Genomic DNA, 17,607 nt, shown 5'->3' with positions numbered 1-17,607 from the left:
CCCCCCCCCCCCCCCAATGACTTTTTAACCAACTTGATGAATTGTCTACCAAATAGATGCATATTTATCCAAAAAATTCTCTTAAAACAGATTTATTTTTATTTTGCAAAAATACACATTTCGAAAAAATAGTTGAATTTTCATAAAAAAGTTCCAGGTGACTTTGCAGGATCAAAATATCAATTTTTTAACAAAGACTAATTTTCTACGACAAAAATTGAGTTTTTAACCGAAAATGACGATTTTTTTCTATTGAAAAGAATGAATTTTTAACAAAAAAGTTGAATTCTCGAACAAATAGTTGCATTTGTATCCAAGAAAAATGAAATTTTTTCAACAAAACAGCTGAATTTTCACCCAAAAAGTATGATTTTTAACCAAATTGTTGAATTTTTGACGAAAAAAATGCAGTTTTATTCAAGAAGCCTTTACAAAAAATAGTTCAAATATTCATCTAAAGAAGATGATTTTTATTGACTTATCAGCAACAAAATATGAATTTTAAACAAAAGGTTAATGTTCTTTGAAAAAAGTTGAATTTTTAACCCAAAAGAGACGAATGTTTAACAAAACAGTTGAACTTTCAACCAAAAAGGATGTATTTTACAGAAAATTGTTAAATTTTCAACCAAACAATAAAATTTAGAACTAAAAAGATAAGCTTCATGAGAATGTTTTTGCGAATTTGCAAAAATGACCTGCATGAATGAAATCCCCCTCCCCGCTACCGCAACAAATCGTAATTATATGTCTCGACCCCCCCCCCCTCCTTAAGTTGTTACGTGATTTAAGTATGGTCCCTCATCTCCCCTTACTTTTCGTCTCATCATTTCCCATAATTCCCCACTATCCCTTATTTCCCCTGACTCCTCATACTTTCCCTCCCCGGTACTACACTACTTTTCCTTTTTTCTTCTAATTTTTCTCTGTTCGTTTACCCTTCTTTGCCTCTCTTCACTTTTCTTACTTGCCTTCCCATCTCCCCTACTTTCCCTCTCCTAATTTCCCTACTTAACCTCTCTTCACTTGCTATCCTAGGAACAAAAATTACGAATGACGGACAGACGGACGGACACGTGACTTCCGCTCTGAGCTACGAAACCCTAAAAAGAGGTTGAAAAAGACCATTGTAATTTTGCCTTTTCACTTCTTATTGGACCTTTCACTTTTTCCTCGTGTTTGAAACTACCTTAGGCTTTGGACCTCTGAACCTTTCTCTGTCGACTAGTTGCAGGCCTCACAGTCCCTAAAGGATCCATCAAAGATAGGGCTTCTATCGATACTTTTTTCATGCTTTTGCCCTTTTTTACAAGAAGTAGTTAAAAATGATTTTGGAGCCTGTGTGATATTATATTATGTAAAATGCTGGACTTTTATATTTGTACCTCACTCCCCCTCTCTGATCACTTCATATATACTATCCTGTCCTACCTGATCCTATCATATCATCCCCTCCCCTTTCCAGAAAAATCGATTCCCACCATACCCTACTTTCACCTCCACTCTGCCTTCTTCCCCTTCTCCACATACCGTCTTATCCCCACAATCCTCATCCTAGGAAATAAGTCCAGCAGATGGACGGACTTTAGTCGCGAAATTGAAAATAGGGGACCTTAGAGACTATACCTTGAAAACTGAGGACTTTAGTTACCAAATATTGAGAATCAGGGGCATAAACCTCAAACGGTATACTGGTGCGAATTCGCACACGAAGTTTTTTCATTTTGTTAGCATTTACGCAAACACAGCTGCAGCGGATTATCCCCAAATATATTAAATATATATGTTAAATATGTGCGATATATGCTAGTTGTTTATTATATGTTCAATATATTACATATTTAATATTAACATTTCAAACAAACCAATTCGCACTAGTGTACCGTTTACGTATGCTGGGCTGGAGTGTACCGTTTGAGGGTTAAGGAAAACAATCTCGAAAGCAGGGGTCTTTAGGAACCAAATATTGAAAACAGGGGATTTTAGGACAAAAATCGTGAAATAGGAGGCTTTAATTACCAAAGTTTAAAAAACAGTGCGCTTTTGAGAAAATTTTGAAAATAGTGACCTTTAGAGACGAAATCTTAAAAATCGGGAACTTTAGGGAAAAATTTTAAAATAGAAGACTTTAGCCAAAAATCTTGAAAATACGGTAATTAAAGTCCCAAATATTGTTGATAGTGGATTTTCTGAAACAAATCCGAAAATAGGAGGCTTTAGTGACCAAATCTAAAAAACAGGGGATTTTGCCAAAAAAATGTTCGGAAGTCGGGGACTTGACGAAAAAATGTTGAGAATAGGAAACTTTTAAGGAAACCAATCTTGAATAAAAGGAGGCTTTAGTGATCAAAGTTTGAAAAGAGGGGACTTTAAAGAAAAATGGTGAAAATAGGGAACTTTACAGAAATAATTTTAATATAGGAGGACTTTAGTAACCAAATCTTGAAAATCGGGGGCTTTAGGAAAAATCTCGAAAATAGGAGAATTTTGGGACCAAATCTTGAAAATAGAAGACTTTAGTTACCAAATCTTGAAAATTACCAAATACCTAATTTTGAAACAAATGTTGAAAATAGGGGATTTCAGGTAACAATTGAAATAAGAGGTTTACCTTAAAAAATTTTGAAAATCAGGAGCTTATAGAAAAACTTAAAAGTAGTGATATTTAGGGACCAAATCTTGAAAATATGAGACTTTAGTTACCAAATTTGGAAAATAGTGGATTCAAACAAAAATGTTAAAAATAGGGAATGTCTGGAAAAAAATCTTGTGAACAGGAGACTTTATAAAACAAATCTTCAAAATAGAAGAATTAGTTACCAAATCTTGAAAATAGGGGCCCTTAGATAACAAAACATGAAAATAGGGGACTTTTTGAAAAAAATGTTTAAAATAGGGGATTTCAGAAAATAATTTAAATAGGATGTTCTACTTACCAAATCTTGAAAATCAGGGGCTGATAGAAAAAACTTAAAAGTAGTGATTTTTAGGAACTAAATCTTGAAAATTGAAGACTTTAGTTACCAAATCTTAAAGATAGTGGGTTTAAAAAAAAATGTTGAAAATAGGGAATTTTCGGCAACAAATTTCGTGAATGGGAGATATTAGGGATCAAATCTTGAAAATAAGAGACTTAGTTACCAAATCTTCCCCTCAGATAACAAAACTTGAAAATGGGGGATTTTTTGAAAAGAAATGTCGGAAAATAGAGGATTTCAGGAAAGAATTGAAATAGGAGGTTTTACTTACCAAATCCTCAAAAGTAGGGCCTTTCGAGACCAAATCTTGAAAAACAGAGGCTTATAGAAAAAAAACTTAAAAGTAGTGGTATGTAGGGACCAAATCTTGCCAATAGGAAGACTTTAATTACCAAATCTTGAAAACAGGTGACTTTTTGAAAAAAATGTTAATAATAGGGGATTTCAGGAAACAAATCTTTTAAATAGGAGACTTTAGTTACCAAATCTTGAAAATAGTGGATTTAAAGAAAAATGTTGAAAATAGGGAATTTTCGGAACAAATCTTGTGAATAGGAGACTTTAGGGATCAAATCTTAATTGAAATAGAAGGTTTTACCAACTGAATCTTGAAAATCAGGAGCTTATAGAAAAAATTTAAAAGTAGAGATATTTAGGGACCAGATCTTGTAAATAGGAGATTTTACTTACCAAATCTTGAAAATAGGTGACTTTGAAAAAAAAAACGTTAATAATAGGGATTTTCAGGAAACAAATCTTGTAAATAGGAGAGTTTAGGGATCAAATCTTGAAAATAGGGGACTTGGTTACCAAATCTGGCCATCAGATAACAAAACTTGAAAATAGGGGACTATTTGAAAAAATTTTGAAAATAGGGGATTTCAGGAAATAATTTAAAAATGAGGTTTTGCTTACCAAATCCTCAAAAGTAGGGCCTTAAGAGACCAAATCTTAAAAAAACAGGGGCCTATAAAAAAAAACTTAAAAGTAGTGGTATGTAGGGACCAAATCTTGCCAATAGGAAGACTTTAATTACCAAATCTTGAAAACAGGTGACTTTTTGAAAAAAATGTTAATAATAGGGGATTTCAGGAAAAAATCTTGTAAATAGGAGACTTTAGTTACCAAATCTTGAAAATAGTGAATTTAAAGAAAAATGTTGAAAATAAGGAATTTTCGGAACAAATCTTGTGAATAGGGACTTCAGGGATCAAATCTTGAAAATAGGGGTTCTCAGGAAAGAATTGAAATAAAAGGTTTTACCAACTGAATCTTGAAAATTAGGATCTTATAGAAAAAACTTAAAAGTAGAGATATTTAGGGACCAAATCTTGTAAATAGGAGATTTTACTTACCAAATCTTGAAAATAGGTGACTTTGAAAAAAAACGTTAATAATAGGGATTTTCAGGAAACAAATCTTGTAAATAGGAGACTTTGGTGAACAAATTTTGGCAATAGGGGCCTTATGAAAAAAAATTTTGGAAATAGGGGATTTCAGGAAATCAGTTTTGGAAATAAGGGACTTTAGTTATCAAATCTTGAAAATAGGGGCCTTCAGTGACCAAATCTTGAAAACAAGGGACTTTAGAGAAAAAATGAAGTAAAATAGGGGACTTTAGAGAAAAAAATCTTGAAATTAGGTTAATTTAGGGACCGAATATTGAAAATAGGGGATTTTAGGAAACAAGTATTGAAATAGGAGGCTTTTTGCCCAAAATTGAAAATAGGGGACTTCAGGAATCAAATATTAAAAATAGGGGACTTCAGGACACAAATCGTGTAAAATAGGGGGCCTTTAAAAATCAAATCTTGAAAATATGGTACTTTAGGGACCACAGCTGATTATAGGAGACAATAGAAGATATAGAATCGGACTGTGAGGCCCCTGTAGTTGTCTAAACACACGCTAGAAATTTATCGCACTCTCTCCCTGTCTCTCAGAAATAAGTAGACGGTTTCCGCAGAGGTGCCAAGCAGGAATCACTGAAGAAGAAGATGAAGGAGCCGATGAACCAATTCCGAAGTCAGCAAACTCATATTCGGTCTAAAGGTGGAATACAGCCGACTATTGTCAACCGCAGCCTGGTCGGTTTTGTCAGAAAATAATACTTCGCCACGAGACTTATCAGTCTCGTTGGGAAATAAAACATGGAAATGTAAAACCAAAAATCGAGAAGACGCGAAAACTCAGAAAAAAACGGTGAGTAAGAACCGTTGCGGGTAATGGGTGGAACGGGATAACCCACTTGAACGTTACCCCGTTTCACCCATTACCCACAACGTTTCTTGCACACTGTTTTTTTTTTCTTTACAAATTCGCCTAGAGTAGTTTTGTTATGCGGCACATTTTTAAAGAAAAAGTGTCGTCGAAATAAGAGCAAGTCTTTTGCAGTTTGCTTTTTTCCAAGATAAATGGAAAATCTTCGGCATATACTATTTGTATTTGAGCCGCTTCTTTCCTTACTCAAAAGACGATCGTTACCAAAGATCATCTTCTAAACTTATATTAACATGCGTACGCGAGATGAAAAGTTCTCCAAATATTTAAGTACACGGATAAAAAAGATTTTGCTAAATGGTAAAAAAAAACGTCTGGAACTTGGAAGTAGCTGAACAATTTTTCGTTGCTCCTCTACCGAAAAGTTTGCCCTTTATCAGTAAATTTTTTTCTCCGTGTGCTAACGAGGGCTTTAAGAATTTTTCCATTATTTCCACCAATTCTTACAGATTTAACTGTACTTGATCAAATTAGATGCAGCACGAGCATAATCGAATTCCTAATCACAGAGGGACCCTCATTTATCGCGGCTCTCCAGACCATGCATGTATTTATCGACTTTGGCATCGCCTTTAATCTAGAATAGTCGAATAAACATCTTCTTTGTTGTATATATCTTAAGAATTTACAAGTGTAATATAATAAAACTTAATCGCTTAATATTTGTTGGTCTCTTTTCTTCCTCCTCTTAGTTCGTTGCAAGACAAAATTGCTGTTTAAATTTATTTATTATAACTTTTATTATTGTAACAATTAACTGCCTGTTTACAGAATTAATGCCTGTTCAATACATTTTGAAGTTAATTATAAATCAACAAATAAAATTAAAAAAGTGATTTTCAGAGTAAGTATTGAAATTTGCCTACTTGAATTTTATATCACAGTTAATCCGGATATTATTGAATTTCTAAACTAAGAAAGATCAGTTTTCAAATGAAAATGGAAGAAACTTTTAATAATAAAAAAATTTTAAACATAAAAAAACGAATTTTCTACCATAGTTAAAAAAAAATTAAGTTATTGAAATTTCAAGAGAAAATCACGAATTTTCTTTACAAAACAGTTGAATTATTAAATAAAAAATATTAAATTTTGATTTAAAAAATCATTTTATACCAAAAAGACGAATTTTCAACAAAATACAAGAACTCTCAAACCAAAAGTTGAAGTTTCAACTAAATCAGATTAATTTTCAACACAAAAAATTAATGTTTAGCAAAATAGTTCAAGTTTAACAAAAAATTGAATTTTTACTAAAGAATAACCATTTTTGACCAAAAATGCAATAGGTAAATTTTCAATTACCAGAGTAATTTGCCAACAAAAATAAGGAATTAAAAAAAATAGTTCAATTTCCAGCCAAAGAGATGAATTTTTAAATAAAATTTTTAATCAACCAAAAAATGCATTTTTAAGAAAGTAGTTCAACTTTAATACCTAGTTGTTAAATTTTTAACCAAAAAGATGAATTCGTAAACAAAAAGATTAATTTTTTAGTCGAAAAAACGAGTTATTAACCAAATTTATGAATTCTTAAACAAAAAGTTGAATTTTCAATAAAATTCAAGAATTCTGAACAAAAAATTGAATTTTTAAGAAAGATTTTTTTTATCTTTTAAAAAAGTAGTTGATTTTTAAAATTAGTTGTTAAATTTTTAACCAAAAAGATGAATTTTTAACAAAAGTATTAGTTTTCTAACGAAAAAAAAAAAAAACACATTTTTAACAAAATTCATGAATTCTTAATTAAAATGATGAATTTTTAAGAAAGAAAAAAAAAACAATTTTTTATTTTGATTTTAAAAATTTTTTTAAGAATTCTCAACAGAAAAGTTGCATTTTTAAAAAAGTAAGAAAACCATTTTTTTAATTTTTAAGCAAGCAGTTCAACTTTAAAACCTGCTTGTTGAATTTTTGACTAAAAAGATGAAATTTCAAACAAAAAGATTAATTTTCTTGCCAAAAAAAAATTATTTTAACAAAATTCAAGAATTCTCAACCAAAAAGTTGAAAGTTTAAGAAAGAAAGATAACAACTTTTTAAAATTTTAAAGAAAGTAGTTGGACTTTAAATCTTTAACTAAAATAATAAAACAAAGAAAAATTGTTCAGTAAGGAGAGTCAGAAAAATAGAATAGTTCAATTTTCAGTATAAAAATTTAATTTCAGACCAAAAGAATGTAGTAATATAATAAAAAAATAATAATAAAATTATTAACTTTCAAAATTTAAATTTTGAAAAAAAACTAAGTTGGCTCTTGAAAAAATTCCCGGGCATTTCCCTTTTTTTCCATGAATTTGTTACAGACAAAATATGTAATCCGGCAATATATAGAATCTCAAGGCATTATATATAATGCTCGAAAGAGACCAGGTAAAGTGTGTAATAAATATTTTACATTTGAGAAATTTCTGCTTTTTTAAACTTTCATTATTTTGGCAATTTTTAAGATATGAAGACGAATTTTTTTATTGTTTAAAACAAAACGCATCAAAAAAATATTTGTTGAACGAAACTTTTAACAAATTTTTTCGATTTATTAAAAACAAATGCTTAAATTCAGTACTTTTTAAATATCAGCCCCAGAAGTCTGTTTTATAGCGTTCAAAAAATCCCATTAGTGAAAATGGGTTTGCGGGTTTTTGACGCTAATTATGATTTTCTTGCGGTTTTTCAAAATACAAATTGTGTAAATAAATAAAAGACTACCTTCTAATAATAATTAGATTTTCATATAAATTATTTAAATAATTAATAATTTTTCTAAAGGAATTTTCCCTTAGAATAGATTTCGGAAGTTCGCGGTTTTCCGAATTATTCAACTTATTTTCAACGTTTCAAATAAAGTGCGGTAATAATTAAACAAATTTGATAATTTCTAAAATTTTCAACTCAGAGTAAAAAAAATCGCAACTATCTCGGATAAATAAAGAATATAGTTATAAAAAATAATGACTTGTTTAAACAATTATTTTTGTTAAAATAGAATATTGTGATAAATAATAATAAATTGCTCAAACGATTATTTATTTTAAATTTAATTCATTATTGGTTCGCTCTAACTGAAAATTTTATAATAATTTGAAAAATTCGTAATTTAAATAAGTAATTTATGCAAACATCTAATTGTTAAAAGAAAGTAGAATTATAAACAAATGGTATTCAAAATAAAGCTAAATTATCATTATTACCGGCAAAAAATCGTAAAAATACATTTTTTATTAATAAGAATTTATTAGGAACTTTTAAAACAGACTTATGAAGCTAATATTTAAAAAAAAACAGTTTAGTTAAATTTGAATTTTGAATTTAATCACTGATACAAGAGATTTTTTTTATAAATCTGAAAGTCTTTAAAAACTTGCACTTCTGAAATTAAAATCAAAACTTATTTATTAAATAATAAATAATAATTTTTAAAAAATCACCAGTCACGAAGCTCTTAAAAATTTAATAAGCTTATATTTTTAAAAACGTCAAAATCATATAAAAATGGTAAAAGAAAAATTGTTAATACTATTCATGCTTTTTTACGGGAGAAGTATTTTTTTTAATGTTCCTACAAAACAAAGTTTTGAACCAAAATATGTGGTTATGCGTAAAAAAAACAAAGTTCAGTGTCAATAAATATGTCATTCCTGTATGTCTAGTTTGTTATAAATAGCGAGTAAAAGTTTTGTTGAATTCTAGAAGTGTTCGCCAATTTATTAGGCCCTTCTTTCATTGCATCATTATATTCAAAGTCCAGATTATATACTGAACGTATCTCGTGAAGGGCATTATATATAATGCCTAGGGATTATATATAATGCCTAGGAATTATATACAATGCCGAGGGATTATATAGGCTGCTTAGGCAATGTATATAAAGTATTCAACTACGTACTTTTCCTGAAATAGAAAATTATTCATCTTATTGGTTTAAAATTTATCGATTGCAGTTTTAGATTAATCGTTTTAGTGGTAAATTTACGACTTCGGTTGAAAATTGGTTGTTTTTTGTGTGAAAAATTAATTTTTTTAACTGAAAATTTAACAAAATTAAATTTTGGTTAAAAACTCCTGGTCTTTTTCGGTAGAAAATTAATCTTTTTGATTAAAAATTCAACTATTTACTTAAAAATTACTTTATACTGTTAGAAATGCAATATTTTCACTGGGAAAGTTAGGATTTCTGAGTGGCTTAAATTCAATTTAATAAGAATAATTATTCCATCATTTTAGTGCGAAATTTAACTTTTTTAATTGAAAATTCGTCTTCTTAGAAGAAATTAATCTTCCGGGTAGAAAATTAATCGTTTTGGTTTAAAATTTAATTATTCTAGTTAAACATTCATCATTTTCGTTGAAAATTTATTACTTTGGTTCAAAATTTCTTGTTTTAAATGAAAATTTAACAAATCAAATTTTGGTATCAAGCTGATCTTTTTGGTTCAAGATTCAAATATTATATTGAAAATTGATCTTTTTCAATTGAAAATTTAACATGCAATATTATTACTTCAAAAGTTAGGATTTTGAAGCGGTTTTAATTTAATTTAATAGAATATAGTACCTACATTTATTTCATGTAAGTATGCACCAAATTTGAAGTATAAGAAGACAAAATAAAATTTTTGTAAATGTAACTAATTTTTTTTACATTTTTTGTTGTTAAATATTTTTTTTTTTAACTGAAAATGTAACGATTCTACCTAATTATTCCATCATTTTAGTGAAAAAATTATCATTTTGGTTTAAAATTTAACTTTATCAGTTGCACAATTATAATTTTATTTGAGAATTGATATATAATGCCTAGAGATTATATAGAATGCCTAGGCAATATATATTATAAGTATTCAATTGCATACTGTTCCTGAAATAGCCAGGCATTATACATAAGTCCTAGGGATTATATATAATGCCTAGGAATTATATATAATGCCTAGAAATTATATATAATGCCAGGATTATATACTTTGCCTGTAACATATATAAACATTCCCTGACAATTCCAGGTTTTCCAGGTAGGGTATACATCCTGAAACCCATTAAATAATCAGTCACGTGACCAATTCTATAGGTTTAGGATATTGGAAAAGGCTTTGGATAAAAGCAAGTACAGTAATCTACATAATGATAAAATTTTTTACATATTATCTACAAAATAGTTTTAATCGTAATATTAATTATCAATATACAGATTGTAAATTACTAAACAATAATAAAATATGCTGTAACAAGATCTCCTTTCTCTCTTCACTCCGTTCAGCGTTGATTTTCTGCAGATCAATCTCCTTTTAAATTTTGATTGGAGATCAAAAGGGAAAAGGCACTGGGCAGTAAATGAGTGGTGTTTTTTTTTAAATCTCCACATTCCCCTTTTTACTACGGACCCGGTTAGTAGTTCGTCGACAAAGCCGTACTTCCGGTACAGTCTCGGTGGACGAAGCACCATTAGCGAGATTCATCTCATCACCTCATGCAAGAGCGAGCAAATTGATACGCAAAAATTGATTGATTTTAGAGCAATTTCAAAATAATGTTCTCTCTCAAATAATAATCGATGCCAGGCTCTCGCACGAGATGAAACTTGCTTATCGAATTCAAAGATTCTTCGAGTAAACACGATTTGTCCGAATATTACAAATATCGTTATTAAACTATAATATAAATCCTTAGACATAGGATTGTAAATTATGTATCGCTACTATACAAAGAAGCTCACTCAGCGGTTTTTTTTCCCCCAGAAACTCACGAGTTTGAACGTTTCCCCATTTTCCTAGCGACATTACCAAATTTTCATTTCATAACATCCATGCTTTAAAAAACTTTGGCAGCCTTACATGGCCAGCTGGGCATTAGGGTGGTCATTATTTACATGGTACAAATTTATTTTGGGAATTCATTTCCCCAAACTCGCGATAAGGCTGCAAATGTCCAAAAAATCAGAATTTATTTTAAATTTGAACCAAATCGGTCAATATTTTTATCTGGAAATTATAAAAAATTGTAAAAAAATTTATTAACAAATTTATTGAAATATAGTAAAGTAAATGGTGGGCACGGAAATTCAAAATGTTGAATAAATCATCCCAAAAAGATCTCATTTTTACAGTTTTCAATTAAATATTTTTAAAATTTTCTATAAAAAGAGGTTCAACTTTAGGAATCATTTGATGATTCGAGAAGTCAACATTCTTCTAGCAAAGTTTGTAAAAATTTCATTAAAACTGCAGAAATGTGTAAAACAAATCGGAACTTTAAACATTTTTACTCGTTAAAATTTAAATAAATGGTTATTTTTTTATTCTTTGATTTTCAAATGAAAAAATTGTTAATGCGTTAATTTCTTCCCCTTTAAAGTAAAAAAATTCGTTGTTAGTAAAATTTATATTTTTTTTTTAACAAAAATTGTTCCCTTTGAAAAATTTTATCTTTTGAAGTCGAAAAATTTTATACCTAAAATTTTTCCCTTCTCATGTAAAAAAATGGGTTATTGTTTTAATTTTTCGTCTTTCAAATCAAAAAAGTCGAAAAATGGTTTAATTTTCAAGTTTTAGTCATTTCAGGCTGAAAATTTTTTCGATAACAATTTTTTCCCCTTTTGAGTAAAAAATTGTATATTTTCAAAATTTTCAACTAAAAAAATTAATATAGAAATGTTAAGACCTCACTTTGGTAATTGTTTACTTGTCCAATAAATTTTTTTTTACTTTCCGAGTTACGAATTCTTCTAATCGAGAACTGCAGAAATAAGCTATGTTTAGAATTTTTATTCTTTGAATCCACACTTCTTTTTTTTTAAGCAAAATGTAAAAATATTTAATTCAAAACTGCAAACACGAGCAATTTTTGGAATATTTAATTGGCTGCCATTTTTTAATTTTTTTCTAAATTTAAATTTTCTTTTCTATCACTCACTTTACAATAATTTATTATATATTTTAATTTGTTTAATTATTCTTAGTTAATAACTACCTACTGATAAAAATATAATTTCTTATCCAAATGAGATTTTTTGGTTTATGGTTTCCTGGCACTCATAAGATTTCTGAGACAAAAATTGAAATAATCACCTAAGCCCGTTTTGAAATTTTAGTAATTTTAGATATGCTGACTGATTTTTTAAAGAAATTTTTAAATAATGTTCACCATGATACCTTTAGAACATGAAAAAATATAAAATTATACAAAAAATAGAAAAACGTTGCAGGATAATGGGTGAAACGGGGTAAAGTCCAGCTGGGTAATTGATGAAGGGGTAAACTCTCCGTGGCGAATCAAAAATTCACCGCTGGACTCCGCTAGATGGCAGCAAATTACTTTCCCTGCATCAATTACCCAACCGGACGTCACCCCGTTTCACTCATTACCTGTCACGTTTCTTGCACCCAGTTTTGTCTTTTTATGGGAAAACTTGAACTGCCCGGTATGCTGGGTAAATATTAACCGATTTCGCTCAAATTTGGAGGTCATTCTTTTTTTTTTTTTTTTGCAATCGCACTAGAATCGCGAACAGGGCAAACAATTTTCAACAAAAGTAAATAAGGGCCACCCTATTGGGCATGCGCGATCTTCTCGAATTTATATTTACCCTACAACGCAATATTAAATATTTTACTCTCAAAACATATAAAAATAATAATACTAAGTCTGAGTTACCTAACAATCCTACATGCATCGCGCGAAAATAATTGGACACTCTCGCTCTCTCAGAGAAATGATCGACAGCCGCCTGTAAATTTTTTTTCATTGAACGGTGTTGGCTTTTGGACCATTTTAAAACAAATTTCGAATTTTTATTTTAAAAGTACATATCCTGATATGAAATTCAAGTGCGCACCTTTCTTTCTCTAAAAAAACATTGTAGCTTTTTTTCGTTTTCGAACTAAACCCGAAAAATCCGTTTTATGAAAAACATTTGTTTTTCTTCCAACTAATAAACATTTTTTAACAAAAGTTATTAATTTTCATCTTAGATATTGCATTAATCCTGCATCCATACCTTTAATCATTTCATCAACGTCTTGAATCATTTTTAACAATAAAATACCAACTCTAGATACAAGCCTGAACCTCCAAATGATGCAAAAAATTTGTTTATTGTACCGTTTTATTGTTATAGACAAATTTGAAAAACAAATGAACCATTTCTATACTTTTTGCACGAAAAACAAAAATCGTTGCCATCTAATATGTATCAAACTATCTTCTCAAACTTCATAATCTACAGTAAATTGTTAACACTTAATATTTATCTTTGTTATAAATAATTTAAGTTAACAAATATACCATTTTCATCCGTTCTTCGCGGAAAAAATGCATTGTCCACTAATATTTATAAAAATAGTTTCTCAAGTACATTAAAAATTAGAAAATTGCTAAGCCTTAAAATTTAAATTTATTGTAAATAATTTAAGTTACAAAATAGAACATACTCATCTTTTATCATCCAGAAGTGGATGGAAATTTTCGCCTCGTTTATTGTTAAGCTTTATTAATTTTCTAGAGTATAATTATTTTCCGAGAATAATTGATAAAAAGGTTTTATTTGCTAATTTAAATTGTAAATTCTTTATTCACAATACTCCTAAGGGGATCAGAGCTGAGAAAACAAATATTTTTGTTAAAAATCCACTTTTTTGTAATTTGTTTTCAAAGAAAAAACTATTTAAAATTCCATTGTGCATCTTTTTGCTCTATTCAAAAAGTTATACCTTTTGTCTTTTTTTAAATAAACCCGAAAAATCCGTTTTTTCCTAAAACAACTTTTTCTTTACTAAATCTCTCTGTAGTTTAGCCCATTTTTGGAATTTTTTGGATGAAATTTACATGAAATTATTTTTATAATATTCTACGACTAGTAGAGCGAATAACATACAAAAATATTTTTGTCAAATTTGTGTGTAACAATAAAATTGTACAATTGTTTATTGTCAATATTTCTAAGGGACTCAGGGCTGAGAAAATAATATTTTTCCTAAAAATCCACATTTTTGACATTTGTTTAAAAAAAAAAAAAACTATTTTAAATTACATATTCCTATTTAAAATTTCATTGTGCATATTTTTTCTCTATTAAAAAAAGTACCGTTTTTTAAATAAAACCAAAAAATCCCTTTTTTCCTAAAACAAATTTTTTTGTTTGATTTTTATTTACTACCACTCTCCGTAGTTCAGCCCATTATTGGAATTTTTTGATGAAATTTTGCAGGAAATATTTTTTACGATATTCTACGACCAGTAGAGCGAATAACATAAACATATTTTTGATTAAGCAAAAGTTATGGATTGAGACATTAAATAAATCATGCATTCATATATTCAAGGTCACGAGGAGTCGAGCGAATTTTGAGCAATTGATAACTTTATTTTAAACAAAAATATTAATTTTTTTTTACTCTACCAGTCGCAGAACACCATAACGAATATTTCCTATAAATTTCTTTGAAAAAATCACAAAGCTGTCTAAATTATGGCGATTTGAAGTAAAAAAAAAAAACGATTAATTTTAATAAAACGGGTTCTGCAATTTCACTACGAAAACGGCCAAAGCTACAACTATATATTTCAATGAAAAATGCGCAATTAAATGCGATAAAATAATATATCCTTTTAAAATTAAAATTCGAAACTTGTCTGAAAAGTATCCACGGGGCGAACACCATTCATCGAGAAAAATTAATAAGCGGTTATGGAATTCAGCCCCCTCATTTTACGTCTGCAATTAGCTTCGTTAACAGAAATAATCACTCGACTGAGGAATTTTCTGTAAAACATTGGTTATGTACAAAGTAGTTGTATATAGTCAAAATATCGATAGAAATATCAATGTATCAGTTTCTTTCGTTCGTTATTCTTGCGCATCAGACTTTTTCCGTAAAATTCTAATTGTATAGGTGCTAAAAATTCGATCCAGTTGAAAAATTAGTACTAGAAAAAAAAAACCCCCCCTATTTTTTCCCTGACGTAGATCGAAGCCCAGCTCATCGCTTAGCGCAATGACAAAATGCGTTTAAATTGTACCATGGCGTTTAACACAAACCCTATTTTGACACTTTTTTCTTTTCTTTTTTTTCTTCTTTTTTTTTTTTCTTCTCCTCTGGTATGTCAACCGCATTATTAATACTTTGGCAACGTGCATCCTGAAGATAATTGGCGACTAACCATTTATTCTTCCATTTTTCACACATTCTCTGCGAATTTTTTCAATGGCTTTTCATCTGCACGATTAAAACGTAAAGTTTGTAGTTATCGCGCAATTTTCTCCTAAAATGACTTTTCTCGAGGCACTCAAAAATTGCCAATTGCAGAAGAAAGATTACTCGTAAAAAAGTTGAAAATTATTTCTAAGCTATATGTACAATATATTGTCCTTCGTGTCTGTGTAACTTTTGAAAAAAAAAACACATCTTCATAGAGTCCGTACAAAAATAGTTTTTGTTTTGTTTTTTTTAACATTGATAATGACGTAATAATTAAAGTCACATAGAAACTTGGATTGAATGAAAAAAATTACGCGATTACTGCAAACATGATCTCAGACGTAATTTCGTTTGCGCCAAAACATACTGGCTACAAGAATTAATAAGGGTGTCTACCCGACAGATAATTTTCAATTTCCGGTTTTTTCCCGGACAATTTTAAACGATTTTTAAAGATTTCAAAGATTTTTTATTTGCAACAAGAAATTTTGGAAAAGAATTATAATTCTGAGTTGGAACAGTGATTCTTTTTGTAAATATCTTCTTCTTTTTTTTTTTTTAATCAAGATTGAAATTATTTTACAAAATTCCCGCTCCTTGTTCCAAATTATCATTATATTTATTTACAACATTTTCTACAATAATTGAGAATTCACTTTTTCTAAAATTTGGCAGGGGGAAGTTTAAAATTCTGGAAAATTTGTATTAGCAAAGTAAAAAAAAAATTTTTTAATGAAAACCAATTCTGATTTGGAACAAGGAAATTTCATAATCTGGAAAATTCTGACTTGGAACAGAGATTTTTTTTAATTCTCTTTTTCCAAATCAGAATATAAATTCTTTTAAAAAATTTTCTTTCCCAATTATAAAAATGATATTTCTTTACAGAAATTATACTTCAAATTTTTATTTCTTAAATTCGCATGTCAAATTTTGCAAAATTATGTAAGTATAAACATTTTTAACACTTCTTTTCAATAAAAAATTTGCTTTTTCGAATGTTTATATTTTTTTCTGGGGCAATTATTAAGTTTATGGGCAAAAATTTCAAATTATTTCTACTTATTTTAATACAAGATTTCAAAATATTTCAGAGAACTTAAAAAATGTCAAAGGATTTTAAATATGTGAAGATATTTTAAAAGATTAAGAATTGCTGAAATTTTTTTCAATTTCCTTTAATTTTCAACAGATGGATTTTCAACTATTGAAAATTTAAAAATGTCTAGGGATTTCTACGGATTTTAAGAGATTTAAAGAAAATTAAACATCTTTAAAAGATTCTAAAGATTCAAAGTTTTTTCTTTCAAAGGTTCCAAACAATTTTTGAAAATTTCATTTTTAATTTCCTTGAGTTATCAACAATAGAATTTTCAATTGTAGAAAATTAAACTTAAATTTCAACGATTTCAAGGGATAAACTTAAAAAGTTTCAAAAGAATTTGAAAGATTAAAAAGAATCGCTAAAAATTTAATTATCAACATTCTTTAAGTTTTCGAGGGATTTCTAAAATATTCAACGATTTCAGGGTATTTTAAGAAACTCAAAAAATGTCAACAGATTTGAAAGTTTTATCAGTTATTTTAGAAGAAATGTCAAAAATTTAATTTTCAATTTTCTTCAATTTTTATTGAAAATTCAACTTTATGAACGGATTTCTAAGAATTTCAAGATATTTCAAGGAACTTGAAAAAAATCAGAGGATTTTTTAAATTTTAAGTTATTTTAAAACATTCCAAATATTGATGAAAATTTTTCAATTTCCTTCAGAACAATTTCAAGGGACTTAAAGGAATTTAAAATTTTCCAAGGATTTTATAGATTTGATGTTATTTTGAATGATTTGAATGAATTGTTGAAAATTAAATTTTCTATATTTGTTAATTTTTATTAAAAAATTAAACTGTTGAAAATTTAAATGTATCGAGGGATTTCTACGGATTTAAAGAAATTTAAGAAACTTAAAATTATTGTAATGGATTTTAAAGAGTTTAAGTTATTTTAATATATAATTTTATTTTCAACTAACGAAAATTCAATTGTTGCAAGGACCTTTTATGGATTTTAAAGATTTAAAGGGGTAATACTTAAAATTTTGAAAGAATTTTAAAGATTTGAAGTTATTTTAAAAGATTTCAAAGAATTGTGGAAATTTTAT

General features: G+C 28.4%; 1 protein-coding gene across 5 annotated transcripts in view; it reads left to right on the top strand.

Moving 5' to 3' along the window:
* Nucleotides 1-5,903, top strand: part of LOC117167487 (schwannomin-interacting protein 1 homolog) — a 108,455-nt gene extending 102,552 nt beyond the window's left edge. For 4 of the 5 annotated variants that reach the window (XM_033352467.1, XM_033352466.1, XM_033352468.1 and 1 more), the window contains exon 11: nucleotides 4,945-5,903. In XM_033352467.1, coding sequence (XP_033208358.1) covers nucleotides 4,945-5,086 — 142 coding nt within the window. In that variant the 3' untranslated portion in view covers nucleotides 5,087-5,903. Of the gene's footprint in view, nucleotides 1-4,921 lie in introns of all 5 variants that reach the window. The other variant, XM_033352469.1, reaches the window with a different exon arrangement.
* The last annotated feature ends 11,704 nt before the right edge of the window (nucleotides 5,904-17,607 follow it).

This window comes from Belonocnema kinseyi, chromosome 2, assembly GCF_010883055.1.
Source record: "Belonocnema kinseyi isolate 2016_QV_RU_SX_M_011 chromosome 2, B_treatae_v1, whole genome shotgun sequence".
Lineage (NCBI taxonomy): Eukaryota > Metazoa > Arthropoda > Insecta > Hymenoptera > Cynipidae > Belonocnema > Belonocnema kinseyi.
Note: the sequence above shows the minus strand (reverse complement) of the source record. Positions and strands in the feature narration are given on the sequence as shown.